At 42.2% G+C, this 27,560-nt stretch overlaps 1 protein-coding gene across 8 annotated transcripts; it reads right to left on the reverse strand.

Moving 5' to 3' along the window:
• Positions 1-70: 70 nt before the first annotated feature.
• Positions 71-23,300, reverse strand: LOC148428027 (RNA-binding motif, single-stranded-interacting protein 2-like). 8 transcript variants are annotated; one of them, XM_088408430.1, is made up of 14 exons: positions 23,100-23,298; positions 15,679-15,872; positions 13,522-13,580; positions 11,204-11,295; positions 6,885-7,042; positions 5,679-5,758; positions 4,869-4,984; positions 3,985-4,031; positions 3,825-3,918; positions 3,672-3,722; positions 3,496-3,606; positions 2,579-2,659; positions 2,407-2,493; positions 71-2,338 (listed from the first exon to the last, which is right to left on the reverse strand). In XM_088408430.1, the coding sequence occupies exons 1-13, from the start codon at positions 23,172-23,174 to the stop codon at positions 2,416-2,418; spliced, it is 1,236 nt and encodes a 411-aa protein (XP_088264556.1). In that variant the 5' UTR covers positions 23,175-23,298; the 3' UTR covers positions 71-2,338; positions 2,407-2,415. The 8 variants fall into 8 exon arrangements, with proteins under 8 accessions (XP_088264556.1, XP_088264553.1, XP_088264551.1 ...); XM_088408427.1 differs by having other exon boundaries at positions 3,672-3,918; positions 15,679-15,869; positions 23,100-23,300; XM_088408425.1 differs by having other exon boundaries at positions 3,672-3,918; positions 23,100-23,300.
• Between the last annotated feature and the right edge of the window lie 4,260 nt (positions 23,301-27,560).

The following is a 27,560-nucleotide window of genomic DNA, read 5'->3' on the forward strand; positions in this document are numbered from 1 at the left end:
TGAAAACTAAATGGCGATTTCATGTCTCCAAAATGAGCTTTTGCGGCGAACAAACAAATTGACTCGCATGTCTGAAAACATGCCTCCTTGGTGGAGGTGAACATTTATTTGAAAAAAAGGACAGTTGGTTAAAGTGAATAGCCAAAGGGATGGATGAAAAGAGCGGCATCATGGCACAGACACAAACGGTAATGTGAACCGACCCCAATATTTCACGTGGAAAAAAAAAAAAATCCTACTAGCCCAACCATTCGAAATTAGCAGCAATCGTTCATTAATCCCAGTGAGCCACCTCGACATTTTGAAAGACATTAAACAATTGGAATGACTGTACACAAAGCAGCAACGAAATGCTGTAAATGGGATATTGCTGGAAAAACGTATGCTCCGAGTGCTTCCAGAGATGACGGTTACAAGGCGGCCGATCGATACCGTCATTCTGATGGCGTTACCCAGAATTTGGCCTTGCGAGCGAACGGGAGCAGCTTCGTGGTTCGCGGAGATGACTTCAATTGCCCTTTTGCTGTGTCTCTGGGACGTGGCCTAGCCAAAGGTCAATTACAGGGCGAGAGAAAAACAGCCCACACGCTCGACTGGAGTGACTTTAGCAAAACAAGATCGCCAATGCTGGGGTGGTACAAAATGTCTTAGCAATTCAAACGACTGACAAATTCCCTTTTTTGACGCAGTCTCCATTCGTCACTAAATTAAGTGCCGCTCTCGTCCCGCTGTGAGGTCGTATCTTTTGGGAGGTGAAGGTATCTGTACTATTGCATTTTTAAGGACAATAAATTAATTGCATAGATCTCAGACCATGGACACGATTTGCAGTTTGGACGACGGACGTTCTGGATATTGACACAGTGCCAGCTGTGAACTAAAAGTTCTTATTGCCTGTAAGCCCTTATAAAAACTGAATCTACGTGGATGAGGTAAGTTTGTTTGTAGCATCTACACCTTAACGCGAAACTTTTCACTGTGTACCCGGCAGCCACAAATTGGGACGGTCATAAGACGGCGTGGGGGAAGGGAAGGGCCAACATGCATGCAGCAGATGAAAAACTTGGTTGGCCACAGGAAGACTGAGAGGATGCAATTAAAATCAGGGTATATAATTTGCATGTATCGCAATTAGGAAGCGGTGCAGGAGCCATGCAAATAAAAGATATTGAAAATCCTGTAGCGCAGTATGTTTCGGGCAAACGAGGCTGGCGTGGCTGCCGGGAACTTAATGCACAGAACATGTAGCCTCAGCAACAAAGAATTGATTCCAATTCGGGAGTTTTTTTTTGTTTTGTTTTTTACAGACACAACAGATCTAGAAAAAAAATAACCACATACACACATTAAAGCCTCTTTGACATTGGATGAACACAGAATGATGCAAATTCAAATAAAACTTATGCAAACATACAAAAACTCTGGACACACGAAGCACATATGCTATCAAAAATTTAAAAAAATCAAGCATTCTTTGAAAAATAGGATGAATCTGAAAAGCATAATCAACGAGTAAAACAGAAAACATTTAAATAATACAAAAATAGAAAAAAAAGGAGCGGTCACACACACAAAAAAAGGCCAGTATGAAAGTACTGCTTTTTACACGTGATGTCCATATTTTGGAGTTGTTTTTTTTTTGTTTTTTTTCAAAATAAAACGCATCCGGGTGTAGAAAATGCACTGTTTGGGATGTGCAGGCAGACTGTCAGAATATTCAAAGGCATGAGTTACAACGGAATTCAACTTGATTACTACACCATCTCGTCTATGTACAAGCAGCTCGTGTGTGCAGAGCAAAGCTATTCACTGGAATGATTTCAATGTCGCTCTGCTCCCTGTAATCAAGCACCGTGTTTACAGAGATTGTCTGATTGTCTCAAGCGTTGTCAAGATGGTCGGGAATGACTCGAGCGCAACACCCCCCCTTCTCTTCGGCTCAGCTTTCAGAACCGACTATTTGCCGATGCGTGGCCTCCGTTTGAAGAGTTACCTGTCAAGATTGTGAGTGAATGGCTCTTGAAATGACTGAAGTTGCTTGGTGTTTTACATACATGTAGGGCACAAAAAGCCAGAATCATTGAGGAAAATAAACTCAAATATGTACAAAAAAAAAGGGGGGGGGGGGGGGGGGTCCTCGCATTGTAGCTCCCCTACAGAACGAAACAAAGCATGTTTGCCTGAAATGCGCGCTTATCAAAATAGAGTTGCCCACTCGTGTTCATCCGAGCACCTTTTCAGCTGACATTCAGCATATTTGCCGGACTGGACTAAAAGTGGAGCTTAAAAAAAGAAGTGTCCTTTCTGCGTAACGGTCCGTGCTCTTCCAAAGAGACACCTGCTAAAACAAAGGTGGATTTTTAGAGGTGTAAAAACAAATGCATGCCGGCAACGATTGCAACTCACAGTTAGTCTTCACTTGTTATGCTGGTAGGAGAAGCTTGTGTGTTCATTGGGCGTCTCTATTGCAACAGGCTGTTGGACGGCACTTTCCTGAGATGGACCAAGTGAATGTTGCGATGGAACGCAGTAGCATTCTGTACGCTTACACTATGTCGCACAAGCAATGTGCGCTTACCTCAACTGAGATGTTGGTGGGAGGCACTTGGGTGTACTGAGGAACGTACGTCCCCTGCATAGGTGTGTTTGCGGGCATGTACTGGAAAAGAACGGCAAAGATTGAACCCACTCATGAACCCACTCTGAGCGTCCGCTGTGCTTTGCAGGCAATCTTCATGCATTTAGGACACAAGCCAAACAGAATATACTTTTTAGCAAGTTTGCCTTCGAGGCCTTCATGCACGGGAAGCCCGCTTACTTGTGGCCATGTGCCGTTCTGCAAATATCAAAGCCAAACTGTTCATCAGTGTCAGCTTAACAAGCACATTTTTCCATGGTAAAATGAGGGCGAGTTTCTTTTGTCGTGTCCTTTCTTTTCCTTTTCATACTCAATGCGTCAAAGTGAGCTGAAAATATTAACTGCGCAGCCCCGTTTTCCACCATAAAACGGAAGTGCATATCTGCGATGTTAGAGGTAAGCTAGGACATCAAATCATTTTAACCCTTGTCCGTGACATGATTCCACATATTTCACGTCGCAATTACATGGTTACCGCTCACAGATGTGGGCAGAAAATTGGTCTGTTGAGTTACGCGGTTCTAACCCCCCCCCCGCCCAAATATGTGGCTCTCGGCAAGTGCTTGAAAAAAATACGATATGCGTGGGATAGTTTCGACAGAATTAATTATGGAGAATTGGTTTCAAAAAATCAATCGCTTGATTGCATTAAATATTTTATGTCATTTATGATTTCTATTCAAACCAGACTTTATATACAGGATTTTGTTATTTGTTGTTATATAATGATATATATAAGTTTGCCCAACCCATTTAACGTCTCACAATGTTGCCCCCACAAGCCAAACTGAAGCACAAGCCAAACTGTTGTTGGGTTTGAAATGGGTTTGACTGCATTTAATGGCCAAATTACTGACTGTGCCACTGCTGCCCAAGGAGAGATGGCTGAGCTGCTGTGCCAGAGGCCCCATCATGGACGTGGGCTGAATAGACATGGTGTGGTCCATGCCCGGCGTCAGGACTGCTCCCTTTGAGAGAACAACGGAAATGTAATTTGGCTGACCAAAATTGCAATCGAAGAGAATATGCTCACCGTGGGCGACATGATGTATGACTGGTGGTGGAGCCAGGACGGGTTATGTACCTGGCAAGGAAGCAAATGGAAGAATTTGACCGCGTTGGTTAGTGGGTAAGACGCGCCATATTTGGCGACTTTTTGGTTGAAACAAAGAGCGCTTGCGTGTACCTGGTAGGTGGACACGGGCGAATGCATGTAAGGGGAAAGCGAGGCGGGCCCGATCATCCGATTGGGAGCGATGCTGTAAGGAGAGGAGTAGAACCTGGAGAGGTGATGGTATTTCAGTTAGCAGGCCACATGGCTAGGGAGCACACTGCTGTTTACTGACCCGTTTGGTAGGCCCGCGCTTGGGTCATATGTGAGAGTCAGCCCACCCTGGAAGGGAAATGAGAAGGAAAAGCCAAATTAGCCCCTTCATTGCTTAATTGATAAGTGCCTATTCTAAAGCTGGTAAAAAAGCGAACCGAGTCTTATAAATCGAGTTTAAAAATAGGTCTACTAAGATATCCGCCTCGAATCTCTGCCATGTTTGCGTCGCTGCTTTCTACGTGGACCTAGCTTTCCTGCGGACGCATGTGGCGTTACAATGCTGGCAAGGTAGAAAGTCGCTTCAAAAAAAAACTGAAGATCCCAGAAGTTTGGAATCATTTCCAATTTAGACAGAATGACAGATAATATTCAATATTCACAATGTGGAACATATGCATATCACAGCAGTAGATTGCCAAGGTTACAGCGCATATGAAAAGACCGTCTTGAGCGGGAGCGCTCAATGCGTTGAGATCAGAAGCCGCTCTTCCTGGGAGCAAAGGATTATCAACTAGAAGACCGTTGTCGCGACCATGCTTCCGGGAGGAACTTCCTAATAAAAGCTAATAAAAGCCTTAAAACAAAGCAATATAACACACGTTATATTGTCGAAGCCTAGTTTGTAAGTAACCTTGAGGACGCTAAAGATTAAAAAGATGAAACCGTGAGAGCCCACAATTCTTCATATACTTCAATGCATAAATACACACAAACTAATTACATTTCGTTAAAACAAAAATCTCTGCAAAACAATACACAAAACATATTTCGCAACATATACATTTGACTAGTATGGCTTGTGCTTTTGATGAAAACTCGGGCCTACTAAGCTGTTGTGCCATATGCCGGTCATGATTCTTGGCGTGAACATGCAAGAGTCACACTTGAGAAAAGTAAACTCACAGTCTCGCCATCTCTGGTCCAGCTTCGTCCGTTTTGAAGATATTTTCCTTGACTTTGCCGCTTCTTTTGGCCTCCGTCAGCAAATTTACACAATAAAGGCTCTGATGGAACTGGACCTAAACAGAGAAGAATATCTTAAGTGAAGAAATACTGAATGTGCAATTCTATAAAAGTATCACCCCACAAGGGACTAGAACATAAAAAGCGCCAAATTATTCATATCCAAATTTGGAGTCTGTAAACTGTAAGCCGTTCTCTTATTGTTGATTGCCCTCTCTTTTCAGTGGTTTTCATAGCAAGTGTTTTCATGCAAATATCAACCGTAATTATGTCATGATTTCTGTTACAATGATTGATTGATCAAGAAAACAGGGACTCCTGAAGAAAAAGACGGCACTTTCTATTAATTGTCAGGGATGGTAGTTTTTGCCAAATTTGACCAAAGTACAAAATTGGGAGCATAATTCATGGTAAATCCATATAATGCTGCTTATATTGTAATCTTTATTTCCTTTCGGACTTTTATCCACATGAAAATTACATTTGAAGTCAGTGAATAATTAAGTCTCAAGTTGTAATAATTGGGGGAATGCTTCTCTTTTTCAGTCTTCCAGTGTAGCCACTTGTCATTTTTGAATTGCATATAACTTTGCCATTTTAGTGCCAGTTGTTGTTTTGGAGCATGTGCAAAAATGTGAAAAAAAAAAAAGGTCAACGCATGTTCATGTTGGACAACATCTTACTTACACAGAGAGTAGAAAATGTGTTTTTAGAAACAAAACAAAACTTTCCCCAAAACAAATAACACACCGGAAACTCCGGGCGGAGTCTTGATATATTTCCCATTAAAGTGCTGGATGATGGCCTCACATTTCTCTGTTGACTCCATTCTGCAACATAAATTCATAAATTAACAAACAAATGTCAAACAAAACATGCTGTGCCTACATTGGATAACAAAAAAAAAAAAGCTTGACGACCGTAACAGTGTTAGTCACAGTAATAATAAGAGTAATAGTACTCTATCAGCATTAGTAATGATTGTAATATAAATAGTGATAGAATTAGTAATAGTGACAGTAATTGTATTTTCCACCCGTTCTTTAGCCATGTACACATTTTACAAAGAAACAAACCCTCGCAAAAAAATGAATAAAACTCACAAAAAATAGGCATCAAAAAATGTGACACAGAATGAGGAAATTCATGCCTTCTGCCTTCTAGTGAAAGAGCATTTGCCATACAAGAATACTTCTGTTGACGTCAATTTTTGCAGCAATTAATACATGATATTCTGACGCATGAAATGATACTTGGGTCTGATTGGCGCTCGGGTGGGCCAAATCTCAAATGAGAGTTTGTCAATGTCAGAGTGCGAGGATTCAGCCAAAATGGCAGCTTCAAAGCGAAATGCTCAACTTCCAATTCAAATGAATGTATGAGACATTGAGACATTGAGACATTGTCGACGTATGGGGCACAAATGGCCAAGCAAACTTTTTTTCAACCGCCAATGGTAAAATTATCTCGAGCAGAGGTACCCAAACTTTTTTGCCCCGAGATCTACTTTTACAGCAGCCCACTTCCCGCAATCTACTCGAGAATTTTTGTAAGGGGCGATTGTTGATATCCCAATAGCAAATTATGTCAAAAATATGTCGAATTAAGCTTGCGGAGAATGTGTCGAGCCCCTGTATCTTCCTCAAGCATCCAAATGTTGTGAGAAAGCCAGCCGACGCTTCAAAACAAAACAGGAAATCAAGTAATGTATGAACCAAACGGCCTTGGTACACTTTTATTTTGAAGTTGCTAAGGAAGCAAGTTTGTGTAAACAGTCTACTACTTGCTCATCTTTACCTCCCAGCATGAGTAAACAAAGACTGTTCCTTTTTTTCCCCCCAATTGACATTCTTTTTTTCAGCTGAGGTTAGGTTTTTTTTTTTTTAATGTAGTGCGATGTCATTCCGCCGATCGACCGCGACCGACACAACGGGCACCCCGATCGAGAGTTTGTACCTGGCAAAGCCTACTCCTCGGCTGATTCCGTTGGCGTCGCGCAGGATGCGTGTAGAAATAGCCTGGCTAAAGGGCTTCAGCATGTTCTCCAGCTCCAGTTCATCCATGGAAAGCGGCAGGTTGGAAATGTACAAATTGGTAGGGTCCTGCTCCTGTTGCTGAAAGCAGAGAGGCCAAACGAGGAGTAAGAAATAATGACAGAATCAAAGCCATGATAGAAGTACTCTACGAAAGCTGCCGGGGAAACCGCAAACAAATGTCCAAATTGGAACAGGATGGCTGATGATCAAGTCATGAATGCTCGAGTCAGCTGACCATTAAAAATGAGAACTGAATTCAAATGGGATTTGAGTCAGATCAGGTCACCTGCCCTGTCACCCGGGAATGTTTGATTTGCAACACATTCATGTCAAAGTATGACTGAAATATTGCGACATTGTGGAATGATCAGGCCGTTCCCAGAACTTCTGAACTAGATCATGAACAATGGTAGCAACAGTATGGGTAAAGCGAATCCACATACAGGTAGTGTATGGAAGTGTGCAACTTTCAAAATGATTCGATTAGATTCAGTTGTTACTGTCAGTCAGTAAAGCCCAGCTATCAACAAGGGATGGATTTAGAATTGATCCAAAAGAAAACCATAGCTTCTGCTCTTGGCCAGTGCACAGCAAGGCATGTAGAATAGAAGTAAGTCATTCAAAACAATAACATGTTTTCCATAGGTTGATAGAGCTCTGTTGGCCTTGTATGCAATCTGATATGTTTTCAAAAAGTGATTAGAAAACATGGTAAAGCACATTGGACATGGACAAGCTGAAGCTAAAATGTACTTAAGTACAAAAGTAAACACCGTAATCTATTCCAACTGTGAGTTATAAATCATATCTGTTCTGATAACTTGAAACAACTTGAGACACCTTTGCATATGAAACGGTTCACCTAAACCAAATTGAGAAAAAAAAAAAAAAAAAAAGACTGGAAATAGCTTTGGTGTTGCTGAATTCTGACCGGATAATCAAATCTGAATTGACAAGCATAAGATTCAGCATTAAAAAAAATAAAAACAACAAACGATCATAAATTAATAAGTCAAACAACTAAAAATTGTTGATGTTTTTCACCAAAGCAGATGTCCAAAAAAACGGCAAAAACGGCTGTTTTTTGTTTTTTTTTGGCAGGCACTAGACACAGCACATTTACCACAAATCAATCTCACAGAGGGCTGACATCAAATTTACAGTAGTCTGTAAAGGTATTATGCTTCGCAAATCTGTTGCATCCTTCTCACTAATACTCCTTGAGCTAGGTTGCTCCATGTCCATGCCCAGGATAACGTTCTCTTCCATCATTTGCATCTTTTTGTCTTCTATCCAAATAAAATATAATCAAGTAGTACCTTGTCAAGCTACATGCAACTATGGCCTTGTGATGACACGTGATGATCCTGACCTTGAACAGAGGCCCTAATCCGAAGGCGTCTTTATTTTCTTGCTTGAATCGCACAGTGACGCTGCACCGAAACTTGAAATAATGAGAAAGTAGCACATCAAAGTAGCACAATATCATTAAAAACAACGCGTGTAGCCCCGTACCCACAATGCATATTCATTATCTCAGACTGTAGATGGGATTAAAACTTGTAAACGCAGTGTGAATTAATTTCCATCCCATTAGCAATGCATGCGTGACAGCTGTGACCTGCGGTGAAGGTGAAACCCCCCTTAGACACCGTGACAGCGAATGCAGGGGAGAGCCGCTGTAGCTTTCAAGCGCCAATGAGTCCGAGAGTAATCTGACGCAAACATAAGCCCGCTTGTAAACCCACCGTGAAGGGGTGAGTGAAAATCAAGTTATTTTGTGAGCGGGAAGAAGCCGTATGAATGTCAGTGATCCAGCTTAACGGCAGATCGGCTTTCCCAGGGTGTGGGTGCTTGTGTGTATGTGTGTTATAATCTGTTTGGGGCAAGGCCATCGAAATATCGGTGCGGTTCTCTACCTCTCTTTCTCTGTGTGGTTGTGTGCGTACTGTATGTGTGCGTTGACAGGGCTGATGGCCGGGCACTTGGCCCTGCTGACTGGGGAGCTGCTCAGACACTGAGTCAGGTGCCACCAGGGAGAACAGGCAGCTCCTTTGTACGGGGAAACGTTCCCCATAGTGCTGCCACCACCAAGCGTGACACACACACACACATACACGCATGCAATTATACCTGTGTGCTGTTTGTGAGCCCACTTATTCTACTGTGCATTAATAGGCAAAAATAGACTGGCCAACGCGCACGCCCATGCATGGCAATCCAAACACACATCCATGCGCACGCTCACATAAGCGGTGGCCTAATTGGCGTTTTTGTTGTTCAGCACGGCTCATGTGTGACAAAGGGGAAAACAGCAAGGAGCCTGGCGCAGCTTGGGAAAACATTGTGTGTGTGCACAAAAATTTTGAAACACAAGTAAGGTCATCGCTCCTTTTTTTGACAGGGATAGAGGCCAAACACCCAACAGCCACAACAAAGTTTGTAGTTGCATATATAGACAACATGTGACACTGTTAGATCATTAAAAAATTTACAATACAGTGGACCCCCGTGCTACAGCGTCCCTGGCTTACGTTTTTTTTTTTTTTTCATGTTGCGACACGGAATACTGTGTTTTTTTGTACCCTCTTTACGGTATTTTCCCGGATTTGCGACAAAAACAACTGTCTTGACCCTAGGGCCTTGGCTGTATTCGTGTTGTTTTGTCTCCATCTGCAGGCGTTTTTAGGTAATTGCATTTATTTTCTGTTGCCATCACATGACGGAGGTGCTGGTCTGCTATTGGTCGGTCTCACTCGTTTCAAAATGGCGGAATGGTAAAGCTTTGTTCTATTGCGAGTGGTTACTAAACCACATTTATAGTGCATTTTACTGCTTAATTCATACTAGAATGGGTTAGCCATGGGTCCCCAGATTGCTAGTGAGAGAAGTAAGAAGATGATTTGTATGGAAACAAAGCTGGAGATAATCAAGAAATACGAAGCTAGCCTAGCTTAGGCTACCCTTACTAGGGAATATGGGCATAACAAGCGCAACTCAAAGGTAAATAAATCCTTTCTATATTTTTTATTTATGATGTTTTCTGATTGTATACATGTATATTATATATACGTAGCACTTACTATACTATTTTGATACCAATTTTTAATATGTATGTATAACTTTGATGTTTTTACCTGGGGTTCTAAACGCATTAGCTATTTAACATAGGTTTGGATGGCCCGCCATACGGTGAATTCACCTTACGAGCCCAACCGCGGAACGGATTAATTTCGTAACACGGCGGCCCACTGTGTTAGCCTTAAAGGGAGTAAATGTAAGTTTTTCACATGCGCCTGTCGGAGCTTTGGGCGCATTACAGTGAGTGCAGCAAGAAACACACCTCCTCCTGCTGTCCGTAGCTATAACAGACATGGAGACCTCCGGAGGAGTGCCACCCCCCTACGTAATATCGTTTCACGATAACTCGACCTACGATTATTTTTAAAACACACTGTTGTCGTTGAGAACATATTTACTTGCAAGTTTTTGAAATTTACAATTATTTAACTTATGCCTTCTTAATGAAAAAACGTCTAAATCGTACACAGTGTAACTTTAGAAAGAAACATCCCCAAGACAACTCTTTTTCCGAAATATGCACCGGAAGTGTGTGTGTACATGTAGCAAGGACTTTCAAAAACCCAGCACTTTAAAAGGTCTGTATCATGCAAATTCAACTTTATGGAGATTCGAATCGTGTTAGAATTTTATTTGCGCGCCAAAAACAACTCCAAAATGGTGTTTTCGTCCATTCATGCATCAATGAGCGATCCTGTTCATTGCCGCCCTCTCAGTACCAGACTCGTATGATCAGAGAAAACAACAGGGTCCTCACTGCGTAACGTCGCTAAATGAATACCGCCATTCATATATTCAAATACAGTACACAGAATTATTTATATTTCCGTATATACACTAAAGGGAAGTGGTCGCCAACCACCGGTACGCGGCCTGGTACCGGGCCGTGGGTCAACTGATACCGGGCCGCGTGGGCCGCACCCAAAATAATGTTTTTGAACGTATTTAGTTTAACAGTTCATGCATTTGTACTTTGTTTGCCTTGATCTTTGTTTTTCGGTGCCGCTTCTGGCCGCTGTTATTAATACATATTGAGAAGAATGATGTGGTTTTGAGAGCAGTCAGTCGGTGACACCCCCCACCTGTGCTAAGACTTTTAATGAGCGATAAAAATTTATCTACCTGTGCTGCAATAGACTGCATGCGGTAGTATCGTACCTTGGCCATCTGAGCCTGCACACCCACCGCCTTCAGTGCTGTCACTGCCTTCTGAGCCGAGGCTGGACTGTCAAAGTCAACAAAGCCATAGCCTGCGGAAACGCAACATGGAACGCATTCAGTAAAGATACTTACAATTCATAGTTATGAGAAGCGGGACAGTGACTATACATAGGATGACGGGCTCAATAGATGCTCGTTAGCAATATACAGTGAACATATAGGAAACGTTCTTCACCCAAGACAAGCTGCCGTACAGAGAAAGCACATTAGTGATTGACCTTATTAAACATCATTCATGTAATGTTTGTTTGCATTGTTCATGAAGCCGGGATGACCTCTGTGTAACCTGCAGCCTGGCCACATGCATTTTATTGAGTATATTCCAATAAAATGTAGACTGGGGAGGTTATTGGTAAACCGCTGAAAGTACGTGAACTTTAGGGGGGTCCATGAGATTTCAACAGAAAGTGTCAGCAAATCTAATTTAGCTCTTTGTGGTTAAAACAGGAAAAATCAGAGATTTAAATGGTCATATAGGGATGCTGCATACAATTATGAATTTTTTCTTCAGAGTTAAAAAAAAAAGCTCATAAAATGAATGTGGGATAGTTTGGGGATTATCATTTGCATTATCATCTGCAAAACCTTTTCTTTAATGAGCAAATTAAATGGAACTTCAAACATCTTTTTGTTCAATTGTGTCACAGTGACTCCTTTGCAAAACTGTTAGCCTTTATCTTATACTGATTCCCATTTTTGGAAGACGCGATTTTCCACAATCCATTTTTCAGTTTCTGAATAAATATGGCTAGCAATATCATCCAATTTCATCCAGAAATGCTGCTTAGTATTTCACAGGGGGCCACTGAGGAGTGAGCAGAATGTGTCTGCAAAAGAAGATAAAAAAAAAAAACATTGGAGAAGGCAGTCATTGTTTTAACATTGAAGATTTTGAGGGTTAGGGCTAGAGACTTGTGTTGAGACTTGTTCATTATTATATAACAAGCAATAGAGGCTATGTGTCCTTCATTTAGGAGCCGCAGCCAGCTGCTACTAATTCCTTGCCGCCACTTCTCGGGACAAAAATGGCGACCTCAGACAATTTCTGGATCGTCAAAGATGTGTTTTGTCTTAGATGCTCTTATCCTTTGATCTCACCAGCATGCTTCCGGTCACAAAACCAGTTATGAAATGGCTTAAAAAAAAAAAAAAAAAAAAACTGCACCATTGCATTTTTGACACTGTGTTCCACTTACTCTCTGAAGCCATTTTTTCAATACTAAACTAGCATGCTCGGCGCCAGCACGGACTTTATATACGGGATACATAAGTCGGTGCGTGGCAGCAGTGTCGCATGGATTCTATCCTTCATGGTGACAATAAACTATCCTTTCCAACAAAGGCAAACAGGGTGCCACTGTTGTGGTAAAAAAAAGAGCTGAGCCGAAAGGCGAAGCTCTAAATTTGCCAGTCGATGTACGTTGCCCTCACCTAAGGTCACAAGCTGTGGGTTGTGTCCGAAAGAACAAGATACAAGCGGGCGAACTGAGTTTCCTCCGCAGGATGTCCAGGCTTTCCCTTAGAGATTGGCTGAGAAGCCAAGTCAGATGGGAGGGGCTCAGAGTCGAGCCACTGCTCCTTTCATGGTGAGAGGAGCCAGTTGAGGTGGTTCGGGCATCTGGTCAGGATGCCTCCTGGAAGCCTCCCTGGCGAGGTGTTCCGAGCATATCCCACAGGGAGGAGGCCCCGGGAACGATCCGGGACACGCTGGAGGGACTATGTCTTTCGGCTGGACTGGGAAGGCCTGGGGATTATCCCGGAGGAGCTGGACGAAGCGGCCTGGGAGAGGGAAGTCGGCGCTTCCCTGCACCAGCTGCTGCCCCCGCGACCCGACTAGAAAATGGATGGATGGTGTTTTTACATATGACGGCAAGGGCTACAGTACTTCTTGCCTCACTTGAACATTTAAAAAAACATTTTAAAAAGACCGCCTTGTTCACAAAACCTCTGTGGTGTCCCTGCATTATTGGAGCAATAGTTTTGATGGTATGATGTCATTTTTCACATTTAAAATGTTAATTTTGCATGTACATTGTGATTATTGCACTGTATTTTGAAAAAAAAGATGCAAATTGTAACAAAATCGCAGTATTTGTAAGAAAAAACACAATTCAAGGAGGCTACAGCACTCCTTCAATCCCCCTCCAAATTTATTTTTTATTGTCATTTGTTTACATCGCTATGGTTCCTAGAAACTGCCCTCACTGCTGAGAAAAAATGCTGGAGTAAACTGAGATGTAAAAAATGCATTTCACCTTTGCATTTGTTGGTTGTCTTGTCCAATATAGCCTTTGTGGATACTATTTTCCCATAGCTGGAAAAACAAGAAACAGGGAGCATTATTTTATTTCATCAAACATTTGCATGTTACACACACATATGTACAGATACGCGAACACACACGCATATATATATATATATATATATATATATATATATATATATATATATATATATATATATATATATATATATATATATATATATATATATATATATATATATATATATATATATATATATATACACACACACACATATATAAGTCTACAGTATTGCTGTAGGCATGTGCATGCAGTGTAATATGATATGTCTCTCCCGGGCTGTCGTGCGCAATGTTGGCTCTTAGCCACATTCTCATTCCACTCAGCACCCTCACTCGAGGCGGCGTCATAGCCTTCACCATTATCCATCCATACTGCGCCAATGCCACATTTGATGTCCACTCAAAATATATGTAATTAGTGAGTATTACAAAATACCATTCGGAATTACAACTGTGATGTTATGTTTTAATCTGTTGAATGATGGCAAAACACATAGTGTTTTTTTTTTCCCGCATTATCTCACTGACTAAATGAGGAAAGAATAGTCAAATGTCCACTCCTAATTGAAGGATATGCAGTAGTCACGTGTCAATGACAAATCCATCGCCTTCGTCCACTGGCTGCTTAAGTGCCCATCTGTATTATTTATACGACCTGCTTCAAGGCATGACTATTTCATGGTTTATATCAAACTCCAAGCCATAGTCAGAGACTGCAAAACAACAACGTCCTCTTACATCTTCACAGAGCCGTGCCAATGCTTGAGTTGAGTGCTTCACATTGACAAGAGGATTTATGATGGGAGTTCTCCGCATTCACAGCCGAGGTGCCCCCTGACTGAATCGCACTGCACGTGATGCAGAGATGCAGCCGTGTTCGAGGGCGGGGAGTATCGGAGATGAGCCCGATGTCCAGCCACGGTCAACAACCGGCATAAGACCAGAGCCACAGAGCGCCACCCGGGGATATGACTGTAGGCCAACTCCCATCAGTGCAAGTGGGGGAGGGGAGCTGTACTCTACAATTGTAAGCTCAAACTTCAGCAAAGTCAGTAATTCCATATATGACACAACTCAGCAGCTATAGAACTAATAATGATGAATATATTCCTTCCAGTAATTTTTAGTGGAAACGTAATCCTCTTTGAGCATAGTCAGTGCAGGGGAGTTACACTGGCTCTAATGTGCTGCGCTAAAAGGCAAATTTCATGCAGTGATTTTATCAGGCCCTGTAAAAGCAGAAATATGAGAACCACCCCCGCAGAACAGAACACCACCTGACCCACAAAGTGAACCCAATTTACTCCAAGCCTTCTGATTCTCTCCATCTACACGGAACCCCCCACCCCCCTCTTCATGCCATTGCCATGTTTGTCTTTCCCTTTCCCCTGAGCTCGAGGTTTCCTGTCGGGTTGGGCGGACTCATGTGAGCCATATCTTCCAGACAGCTGTAAACTAGAAGGCCTCTCCCTCCCTTATTACTTAAGATCCCTCGCTCTCTTTTCTCTCCTTTTCGCTCGCTCTATTCCTCTGTCACGTTTTCCAGGATCGCCAGTCCTCGAGTCAGCTCGCATGGATCATTCATCTCCGTCATACTCGCTGTAATGACTTCCGCCGGAGCTCTAGCAAACATGCCCAACTGATTGGTTTATGCTGGTGTTTGATGTCAGAGAGCTTTTTAAAAGCTCCCTGAACAACCATGTGGCATTTAAAAGAAGAGCGGAGCAGGAGACAATATCAAACGACTCATACAAGTTGAAACGTAATGAGAAGTAAAGTCGTTGGAAAGTTTGTGCACAGCTGCAAACTGAGAGGCCTGTTTTCCCCCGCACAACATTACGGGAATGAACTTTTCCATGCCAGAAATGACTGCAAGAGTGAGTTTCGTCATTCATACTTCTTTCACCTTGAACTTGGATTTTTCCATGCAAACGCACCGAGACACTCATTCTCCTCTGACGCATTCAGCCATCGTTCTTTTTCTAATATCCTCAGCTACTCTAATGATTTGCGTCACGTGTGCGCAGAGAGAGATTTCTAGGGTGCACATTTATAGTCTGGATAAATAGTTTATTGGGTGGCTTACGGCTGACAGAGTTTGACCAAATCTTGGTCTGTGGTTCCGGGGTGGAGGCCGCGGATGTACAGGTTGGTTTTGCTCAGCTGCTCCCCACTGTTATTGCTGATGTTGCTGCCATTGCTGAGGGTGCTGGTGTTGCCGCCGTTGCTGTTCGGGCTTGGAGGAGCCATCTGATGATTGGAGGGAGACGCATATGTCTGCTGGAAAAGACATTTAGGCATTTACTGTAGGTGGTGCAGTTGGATTTATGGCCCTTCGGCTCATGCGCTATATTGCTTCCTGTTCGGTCCATACAGGATGCAGATACAGAACGTGGGGTGGGTGAAAAACCTAAGGTTGGCTTGAAGAATCGTCATTTGGAAATTTTTTTTTTTTTTTTTAAACAAAAATTGCATAACGTTTTATCCCCACATTCTCTAGAAACATAAATTACAGATAAACCACAATTGTCCTTTCTTTCTTTATTGGCGGTTGGCAAACCAGCTTAATAACGCATTACTGCTCGATGGACAGTTTTCTTCCATCCCCAAGAAAATAAATTTTTCACATCCCAAATTTTTGCATCCATGCTCATATCTCAAAACAAACATTGACCAGTTGACGTCCTGTGGAATCTTGTAAACATTCAAGGCACCACTGGATACCGATGTTTGTTGAGTTCAAGGGCAGAGCATACAGCAGTCGCTCTCTCTCTTGTATCTCAGCATATCTGAGCATAGTATTTTTCTCTTGTAAACTGTTTTAGGTAAGGAAAAAAATGGAAATAATGTATCGTATTGGGACGTGTCAAAGCTGGCACAAAAAAGATGTGGCTCAAAAGCTGACGAGGACAAAATTAAAGCTTGCATTTCTTTTGTACTTGCTTTGCCCTCCTGCCTCGAAATGTTGAACCGAAATCAAAACCTTTCTCCTGCAATCACGCAAGCGGCAATTGGTTAGACGTCTATGTGACGTAAAAAGAAATGTTTTGAATGTAAATGCAGAATTTTATGAATGGTTTGACCGCCATGGCTCTGCTGATTGTGTAAGCATTAAATGTGTCTTTTTCCTATTGCGGGTCCCATTCACGTTGATAAATATTTCTGCCGCTTTCCTACTAAACAGAATCTGTTCAGTAGGAAAGCAGCTGTGGTTGAACTTTTATCAAAAAAAACACCACGACTATCCTCGCTCTTTCGTGCGCGCATGTGAATTAAATGAACTTACCAGGAACAAATATTCATGCAGAACAGAAAGCAAATGGTCCGTAATCAACATGACACAAAACATCAGCGTGTTCACAAAACAAAATAAAAGAAAATAACATACAAAACTGTCTGAAAACTCCAAATTAATTCACACACACACACACACACACACATTACTCACATACATGTAAACGAATGAAAATGCAGTATCTACTGCACTAAATAATATGTTACAATTGTGAATGATAATGTTCCCGACATGGTCAGAGATGAACAAATTGGTACACGTTTAATGCCCATAGTCTCAGTTTAGCGGCTCATTTGAAAAGATTTGCAGTTATATTTTTGCTGCTACGCCTTCATGTTGTGGATACTAGCTTAATTTTTGCGACAATCTTTTGAAATAGTTCCAATGCTCACTCCGAGATCTGTAAATACATACAAAGAATACAGATGACAAGTGCTTGCGAAAAAAACATTTCTACACCAGTACAGCGCTTGGCCTTAGTCCTGGCCCAGTGTGTCAGTGTCGGAGGAGGAGGAACTGTTTGATTATTCAGGGGCAGCAGAGCTGGCCCGACGACAATGGGATGGCTTGTTGGACACCACGAGGAGCAGCATCTTGTTAACAGATAGAGACTTGTCTACAGACAGCCAGGCTAATTCCAACTCTCCATTTGTCACTGCTTCACATTTGTCATCCCTTTCTCATTCCAAACCCACAAAATAAAGGTGATCCTATTGATGCTCATGAAATACATGTTAAATGTATTGTATTGTATTTGTGTATTGTTACACACGTCATATTTGAAGACAATACACAGCATGGTCGAAGACTAGTTAGCACACCAGCCTCGCCGGTTGCGGGTTCAATTCCAGCTTGCCCCGACCTTCCTGTATGGAGTTGGCATGTTCACCCAGTGCTTGCCCAGGTTCTCTCCTCGCACTCGGGTCTCCTCCCACATCCCAAGAATATGCGTCCGAATTGCCCGTAGGTGTGATTGTGAGCGTGGATGGTTATTTATCTCTGCGTACCCTGCGATTGGCTGGCAACCAGTCCAGGGTGTCCCCTGCCTACTGCCCGATGATGGCTGGGATAGGCACCAGCGAGCCAGCGACTCTATCGAGAAGAAGCGACCACAGGAAATGAATGGATGAATGATGGATGGATACTGAGAGGTTGTTTTCGAGTGCCGTTTGGTGAGTTAGACAGAGAGCGCCAAATGGGTCGACGACACCTCAGACACAGCAAATGGTCCGACGATGAAAAAGATAGAGGGGTAAAACTTGAAAAGGACAATATCAGAGTGCACCTCATGATTTTGCAAATAAGATGACAGACGAGCACTTTACAGATGTTTTCACTGTGGTAGTAAAAATGGACCTGATGTCTCCTTTCAAAATACCGTACGAGCCTCCTTAAATATAGAGAAAGAAGCAACACCTGTTTTTACATCTCCACTCCCAAAATGCATTTGTGAGACCCAAAGCTGTTTGCAATTTGCCCTTTTCCAATTTGACCAGCCTGTGAAAATCCCACAGCACATTCATCTCCATCCTCCATTCTAATCTATCTCCCACTTCCTTTGCATCTACATATAGAACAGTATTGTGTTCTATTTGTTCACCTTCCCACCGAATATCTGGATGGAGGCACCTGCAGGCCCGGGGAGATACAATCTGACGCCTGGCAAGTGAGGCCTGTCTAATAAGGATCGGAACATGTTAGTGCCTAAAGTGCTAATCCTTTTCATGCGCTCTCCAGTCAGAAGGTAGGGTCTCATTAACCGTGCGCTGCCGAGCATCCAAACCGACTAACAATCGTAATAATTGAACAAACCGTTTTGAGCGGAGCCATAGTAACGTGAAGTTAGCGGAGGATTGAGAGCGGGGGTAAAACAAAGTAGGCAAAAATCATCGTTCTCTCCCCCAGGGATGCCACTTTGACCTTAAGAGGTTAGGAGACTCATACGTAAAAGATATGCTGCCGCTTTCCACAGTGAATTCCCCAGCATTTCGAAACCTTGTTGCAACTAGCGATAATGACAAGGTAAGATAACACTAAATCACTGTACATTTGCTATTAATAATAATCTATAAATAGTTCTGGTCAACGTGTTTCAAAACCAAGCATGCATCCATGCCATAACACTATGCTGTGAAGCTAAGTAATAAAGGGATTAAAATACAAAAAAGATTTGGTCTCTTGTCATGCCTTTAAAGGTTTACAATACGGAGGAAATGATTTGTACTGTTTTTAGGCTTCAGCCAACCTTTCACTGGATGCGTAATGAGCTACATTTAGAATGGCAAATCCATTTTTCCCATTATGTTGGCAATAGTAAAGTAAAGCCTTACATTTCAAATACAGTAATATTGTAATGTAGCTAATTACTTTGAAATGACAGTAATAAGTAATAAATATTGCATCACAGTTTTGAAGTAACTTGCCCAACACTGCCTGTATCGCAATGTCATCTTGAAGCATTCCTTCCGGTGAAGTCCACCGATGTTTGTTTCTGTATCTGTGCTGCCGGAAGCTTTTGGAGATGAGCGAGTTGGTTTTTAGATTAAGGCTCAGCTCTCTCAAATGTAAATTCCTGCAGGCATTCTCAGCAAGTACAAGAGACCTCTCTGTGCACAGGCGACACACATTCACGTAAGGCTGCAATCTAAAGTGATAAAGGGCCAGTCTGGATTCCCACAGCAATAAGGGTTAATCCAGGTGATAGTAACAAAGGGACAAAAAGCACCTTCAAACATATATCCTCCATCCTAAGTGGTCTGCAGAGGGAAATGATGTGTAGCAACACCAAAGGCAATTACAAATGGCGGGTATGTAAGGGGTTACTCGTCGGTGAGCAGTTTCATATCCAAAACAAGATGAAGTGCGCGAGCTTGACAGTATCTACTGTACAAACCTCCACTGTAACTGACACTGAGGATCACAGAATAATTTGAGCTCATTGAGTTTGCAGTCTCATTTTGGAGTCACAATATACAAGATACATGAATATACGAGATCCAACAGTTACATGAAGTACTTTGCTGATGCAAAGATGCCAACGCTCACTTGATGTTGTTTAGTGTTGATTACATGTTGATTACAAGTTTCCCCTTTTATGCAACTTAAAAGATGCATGTAGTGGTCAGAAGAAAAGAATCTATATCAATTCTGTCCTTGTTGGCAGTGGACTTTTCTCTCTTTTTTTAAGTTTGGGAAGATCTTATCTACCATGTAACGGCCCCTTCTTAGGGTCACAGAGCAAGACAAAAAAAAATACCGGTAACACAAGACATGCATAGGCAAGCAATCTGGCGAATCACTAGATAGCAACTGGTGCATCCAATGGACAGCTAGTCAACAACTTGACATCTATATTTATTCCTAAAATGGCGCCATGCATAACATTAACCCGGGGAATTGTTTGGCAAATGCAAGATTAGCTACAAAGATGGGGACGCCATATATTTACCAAACATTAAAATTGCTCTTTTTTCTTATCAATACCTTAAGGTACACTTTAAATAGTTACCTTATTTTCTCAGGCTCAACACACACCCATGTATACTGGTACCAAAAATTCCCCCACAAAGGCATTTTTTACTCTTCGATTTGCAAGCATCCATGCTAAAAATGTCAACGTTAATTACAATTTGATAAATTAGGATTGTTTTTTTGATGTTTTGACATGTATTTTTTGTGAAAGCAGTCATCTTACTTTTCTAATAGTGTGAACTGTCATCGTTTTTGTTGGGCATGAATCATGATGGCCTGAGTGCAGATTAGGAATTGACTATTTAAAAAATAGGGAACAGTATTTAACCCGATATTGTGTTTTGTAATTGGGTGCGTGAACAATTGTACGTCTCTGTGTGCCCTGCGATTGGCTGGCAACCAGTTCAGGGTGTCCCCCGCCTACTGCCCGAAGCCAGCTGAGATAGGCGCCAGCAAGCCTGCGTCCCTTGTGAGGATTAGCGGCTCTAGAAAATGGATGGATGGATTGTTTTTTGTATGAAAGTATTTTTAAAACAAACACCATTTCAAAACACTTTATTTTTGCTTTTGTCAAGTCACATTAGATGGCTTGATCTCACAACAGGGAACAGCTAGAGCTCCCGGATACAGCCTGCGAGCTAACAAGGTGCTTCACGAGCATCGGGGTGCAGTGTAGCATCACCAGCATAACACGATGCACATAAAATATAATGACGATAATTATAAGACAACAGGCTCAATAACCTGATCCCCACAATGATCGAGACCGTTTGATGTGTATGTATGCTTTTGCGCAAGTGCCATCTATGAAAATCGATGTGTTTGCGTGACAATTGGATGTTCCAAGTTAACACCAGCATGCCAGCAACCCTAGTGAGGAAAAGCAGCTATAGGAGAGTGTGGGAGGGAGGGAAGAAGGGAGGGATGAATGGACGGACGTTAACATGACATCTAATACCAAACATGGAAGCGCTGCTGTCATAGAGTTAAATAATTAGCTGCACAGAGCTTTCAGTTGTGAATTTGTATAGGCTAACCACCCCCAATAGGCCCAATTAACAAACATACTGATAAATTCATATTTGGCAGAACTCAGCATATTTTTCTTGTTAGGTGAGCTATATTGTTACTCCTTTACACTCTGTATAATTAATAGTAGAAGAGATGTTATGGACCTACCAACCATGTAAGCACTTTTTGTAACTGTCTCTTTGATATTTAAGATGAGACAAAGATAAGACATACTTGCACAGCTTACCGACATTGCAAAGAAAATCTGAAAAGGCACGGTCGAGAAAACCATAGCGCCAAAGACTTCCTTGGAAAATACAAAAAAAGAAATAACGAAAATCCCGTATTTAAGTTCCGTTTAAAAACAACACGCCGGGAATGTTTACATTATGCTCCGATCGATGCTTACGATCCGATCCCCTTCATGTGAACTAGAGTAGAGAGGAAATCAAGGTACGTGAAAGGCACAGGGGAGAGAGGGAGAAAAATGTGTGGAAGTTAATAGAAAGCAGAGGCAAAGGGGGGAGAAATCTTTTAATCCTTTTCTCGTTCCCGCCCTCTCCTCTGAGTCAAAGACACAAACCAGGAGTTAGCACTCGAAGCTGGATTTATGAGGCCAGCCTCTGTGTGGCTTTGGTATTCTGACAATGTAAAATGTGTCCAAATAAAGTGGTGCATTTCTTCTTCCAAGGAACATGTTTGCAGAACCTCTCTTGAAGTAAGCATATTGGCTAAATCCAGGATTCCACAAATTCCAGGCTATTATGGTAAATATGTGCAATCTGAATCCCAGCCAGTTGTGAGGCGTGGATGAGAATAACACAGAGGGAGGTGTTAGATTTCAGTATTGTTCATGTCTTATTATAGACCGTGATGAATATTTGCATATATTCAATCGCAGATTTGGGCTTCAAGCGTAATTTCAAGGCGTGACATGTTTGTTGAGTTACGTATGCAAGCATAGTCCGAAATACTATATACAGTAGTATCCATGCTCTAAAATCCACGCCGACATCTGTAGCACCATAAATACCACAACGGAAAGGGATCTTGTCTTACAGTAATCTTTACAGATCACAACGTCAACTCATGAATTATTTATTTGAGCAATTCAGTCAATCGCTGTTGAAGTTTTCACCTTGAATCTTGTTGCAATGCAATCGAACTTAACCATGAAATCCAACGTAATGTGACTTATATTATGAACTTTCTTTCATACGGTTTGCGTGCGTGCGAAGCCCATCTTATGCAGGGGGTGGGGGGGGGGGGGGGGGGGTGAAGGGGTGGGGCATTTCGCTAGGCGTAAAAGAGCAAAGAAAAAAAAAACTTTGCCAACTTGTGTTTAATTCAAGGAAAACATCACCTAAGATAAGCAATCTGAAAACGTATTGATACAAAGGGGATTTGGGTTCAGGAGAAGTGGCCCTATCGAGTAGGGACGCATGAGCACAATTGTTATTCCTGTGCGCAGGAAAGGAAGAGAAGGGCGAGCACAAGCGAACAAAACCAAAGCAACAACCCAACATCTGCAACGTTAGTTTACCTCCAAGCGGTATAAACCTCCTCGCGAAATAGTACTCGCAATCAGTCGCGTGGTTTTAAGTGAGGTCGACTGAGGTTCACTTCCCTCAAGGACACTGCAGCTTCGCGCGGCCGCGAATCGGCTCGGAACGAGATGTCTGTCTGACTGGCCTCACTACAGCAAAGAGAGTGAGTGGAGTAAAGTTTACCTTCTTGATGCTTTTCCCCGGGTAGCCGCTGTACGCGTTCACTCCTCCGGTCCTGGGCGGCACAGAGAGCAGCATTTTGACGCGGCGCCGTGTGCGGTGGAGCGGAGAGCCGAGAGCAGCCAGGCAGCTGACGTCAGCCGGGGAAAGTGAGCCAGGAACCGAGCTGCTGATTGGAGTCGCCTCTTCTCTTATCCCGGCACTCGGACGCACATGATGCACGCTCGGGATAGTGGTTCGTTCGTAGGACATTCCCCGCCCAACCCCGATCGTTTCCAAACAATCTACACATTCAACTACAGTATATGGGTCATTACACCCATATTCAAAATACAGAAATATGCTGTGTAAACGATTGTGATGCTGACACAAAATGCGTTCCTGATTCAAAAGTATTGATCAAAATACCAAATAACTAAATGGCCCTTTTTTCTTCTTGCTCCCTCTTGACGATCAACCTCCCTGTCCAGCATGACACCGAAGGTTATAAGTCTAATTTACCTGATTTTGTTGATATGGCAGGGGCAGAGCTGGGAGTTTTTCGGGAGGGTCGCTGCTTGTCACTCTCAGGAACAAAAAGCTGCGTTTGGAAATGTGAAAAATTAAGGGATTGTTGTGTCGTTGTGCCATATTTATATAATATGAATGAATGAGAACGCTCACATAGAATTGGCATTGGGCCTGGAAGGGGGCCCCTCCCACCTGTGGTCCCTTCTGAAGGTTTCTGATTTTCCCCAAATTGGGGTTTTTGAGTTTTTCCTTCCTCTTCTGGGAGCTTTGACAAGGGATGCTGTTGTGTACCTTACACCGAAAAGATGTCCCTGTATGACTTCTTTTTTCGTAAGAAGTCTCGACATGACCCCTTTTCACCTGTGAAGCCCTTTGAGACTTCGGTGATTCAGGGCTATACAAATAAAATTTGATTGATTGATTGATTGATTGATTGATTGATTGACATAGGATCCAATCTGGCAGTGGCTGCTAACCTGATTAATTAAGATAAACAAAACATTTTTCTTACTTTGATGTAATAAACAAAGTTCTCTTCTGCTTTGTTTGATAAAAGTCTGTGGATGGTATGCTAAAATGATGACTTTTCAATTGGGGCTACAAGAATGTCCATGACGTGTGAACACACAAATGCATATTATCCACCCCCTAATTTAGGCGTACTACGTACAGTATAGCAGGGCATATTGATTATGGAGGGTACATTAAATATGATTTATTTAAAATTGTTGGGGTTTTTGGGGAATTAAGGTGATTAAAAATCAACTAGATGTTATTAACAAGCAGATATGGTGCTGCATGGCTTCTTAAACTTTCTCAGTTGCCTGCTGTGCTACTGTTTGCTAGTGGAATGCCCAGTGGATAGTAAAGGTTAGCATGTTTTTGTCTTCTTCATCTCATTGCCGCATACTTTCAGGATACCTTTTGAAGAAGACAATTCGTGTGGAACAAGAATCTACGTGCAATGTCAATTGCCACGATTGCATGGCAAATGATTGTTACTTCATCAGTCTCCTTTTCCCAATTGGTTGTGTTTTCCTCTGGCAATGTACTATTACAAGCCAAATTAGAGGTACAAAATGGGGCTGGAAAGAGATTGTTTTTTCCCATGTAATTTCACAGATGTTATATACACCATAAAAAAATAAACAACGAAAACAATGTTTTTCATTACAACTCACGTGCCTCAAGAAAGCATTGATTTCCATATTCAGTTGTAAAAGCTATGAAAAAAGTCAACATATCATATGTTGATAAAAATAAGTATATATAAATATATATATAAATAAATATATATATATATATATCTATATAAATCTCCTTACCCCTTTGCCTTGTCTTACGTACAGATTAGTGCTGATAAGCCCTCAAGTGAGTAAACATATGCAACTGTTCATTCAATGTGTTCTTTTGAGCCATGCATTTGCATAATGCTGCTGTGAACCTCAGCTGTGCCGAGAAGTGGAGGACAAGCCTGCATGTGCGCGTAGTGATCTACATGCACGGGGGATTTCAACTAGATTTCATCATGATGGTCTAGTCAGAAAGATGGGCGAGGCTCAGCAGAATTGATAAGCTCTCTGTTTCTCTCTCCCTCTGCTCTGTCGTCCTCTAGCCTCGTGTCTCCCACATGCATGTTCAATGTCAAAATTCAATGCATTTGCATAAATGCAATGTTATTCTGCAGGGCAGTTAGATGACTATTGAGGCTATTTTGGCATTGCAACAAGGTCATTCAGACTTGATCACTCGCCCTGTTTCAATCTATGCTATGTTTTGATATGAGCATTGAGCCAGATGGGCTATGAGCGCCGCAACAACTCAAGGACAGTTTGGGGAGGGGTTCACAGTATGCAGAATCCCTCAGCCAGCCAATCCACACACACATACAAAGTAGTGGTCCTTCCAGGTGGCACTGGAATCAGATGCATGTACAGTACAATATTGTGCAACTTCATAGTCCACCATGAGCTTGTTTTCAATTTTACTCTCCCTTTTCACAGAAGTCGTTTATTAAAATAGTATTGTAGCAGGAATTCTCCAACCTTCTAAGACATTACTAATCTGGCTCATGAATGGTTCTTAAAGACAATTGACTGCATACTAGATATACGTACAGGCATATTTGTGACAAACAAATTTGTAGCATACTGTATGCGTCATCGTCACCAATCTGTTTTCAACTTGCATTTTACAAGACAGACATACTGTAGATATTTAAAGTCCATGTAAATTGATAATAAACATCTAAATTTGAACACTAGAGAAAATAGAGTAATTTTAATAGCCTTACCAAATTTCAATGATCACAAAATGACCAAGTATATAAATATTAGGGTCCTGTAGTCTTCTTCTGCTAGTCTCAAATTTTGCATGTGTGTCTGATGCTCAACTGTGAACTGCCAGTCAAATACCACTACTTCAACTCATGGACGGATGGACATGATTTGACTACTTTCTTTCTTCTTCCTACGCTTTACACATAACTACTCTACTTTTGAGCCGGCGAGTTTTTGTAGGCTTAGCTTAACATTGACTGTCACGTGTATGACGTGTTCTCTTATAGCGGGGGAGGGGCAATTTATGCCAGATGTGATACACATATATATATATATGTACGAGTCCTACACAGTTTTCAGTCCTTTCTTCAAACATGTATAACCTATCTAGAAGCACATCTCTTAAGAGACTTTAAGGCAACTTTAATAAATGGAATTCAGTACCCAATAAAAACTTGAGGTGCTCAAAATGTTTGATGAAGACCATTCCACTGTGTTAAACCGTTTCAACAACGCACAACACCTGCTGCTGTCTCCCAAACCAGACTGCTGTGAAAATGTCAAGTTGATCTTTGGTCGTAGATTGGGAATGCTTGCTTGGGACTTGTGTGTGGGGGAGGGTTGCAGAGAGGGGCTGGGAGAGTGATGATGGGTTGGGGTTGGGGGAACACAGACTGCCGGTACATGCTCGGCATTCCTCAGGTGTTGTCAGCATAGCTCGCTCGGTAATTGCCTTGCTCTGAAAACACGCACCAGGCCACACTTCAATAGCAAACTAAACAGTGCGAGGGGGATGCAAGGCGGGTGGTAGTCAATATATAATTAGATTTAGGCATAATGTGAAGCAGATTGATTCTTTTTTAAAAGAACGAGCATGCCAGACTGGTATCTGTTGAGTAATGACACAAATAACAGCATGTGGTCCAGTTCCAGATGGAGATTGTGGCTGAAAGTCAGGAGCTTGATTTATGTTGCGATCCAGCCAAATATCGGGGAGCTCGGCTAACAACTGGAGCCAAGCAGCAGACCTGGTGTGTTGGTCAGGCATGTTTTGAAGAATTTCTCATCTGTGTCTCCAACATCGCTTTTGTGTTGTATTATACAGCATATTTTGACATGCTACATGTTGTCACATCCATCCTTGACACTGCATTTACAGTCACAATCACAGAAGAAGCAGGTTCTTCCTGTCTGGGAACGCTTCTCTTCCCTTTCCTACCCCCTCCTTGGTTGGCTGACTGGCTAAAAGCTGGGGGATTGTGTGCAGATGCGGCTGGAGAGAGGCCAGCCCTTCTGGCCTGAGAGAACATGTGGTCTGGGAGTGTTTACGCTGGCACGCTTTCAAACCGTCTTCCCACACAGCATGCTAGCGTTGGCCTCCATATGACAAAGAGGGAACGCTCAGGTTGCGGTGACATTAGCAATTGTTTATTCTCTGCGTTAACATTAAGGAGTGACAGCATTGTCAACAAAACCCACTGTAAACTCCATTCACCCTTATAAGTGGAGTAAAAAAACATATATGGCCTGGCTCAGTGGTTGTTCCCCAGCCGAAAGGCCATGGGTTCGATCCCCCGACCATCAAGACCAAGTCTAAGTGTCCTTGAGCAAGACACTGAACCCACAGTTGCTCCTGATTGCTGCCTCATCAGTAGGTAAATGACTAGTTAGTGTA

The sequence above is a fragment of the Hippichthys cyanospilos genome, chromosome 2 (genome assembly GCF_059441005.1).
Source record: "Hippichthys cyanospilos isolate Australia breed blue-spotted pipefish chromosome 2, RoL_Hcya_1.0, whole genome shotgun sequence".
Taxonomy (NCBI): domain Eukaryota; kingdom Metazoa; phylum Chordata; class Actinopteri; order Syngnathiformes; family Syngnathidae; genus Hippichthys; species Hippichthys cyanospilos.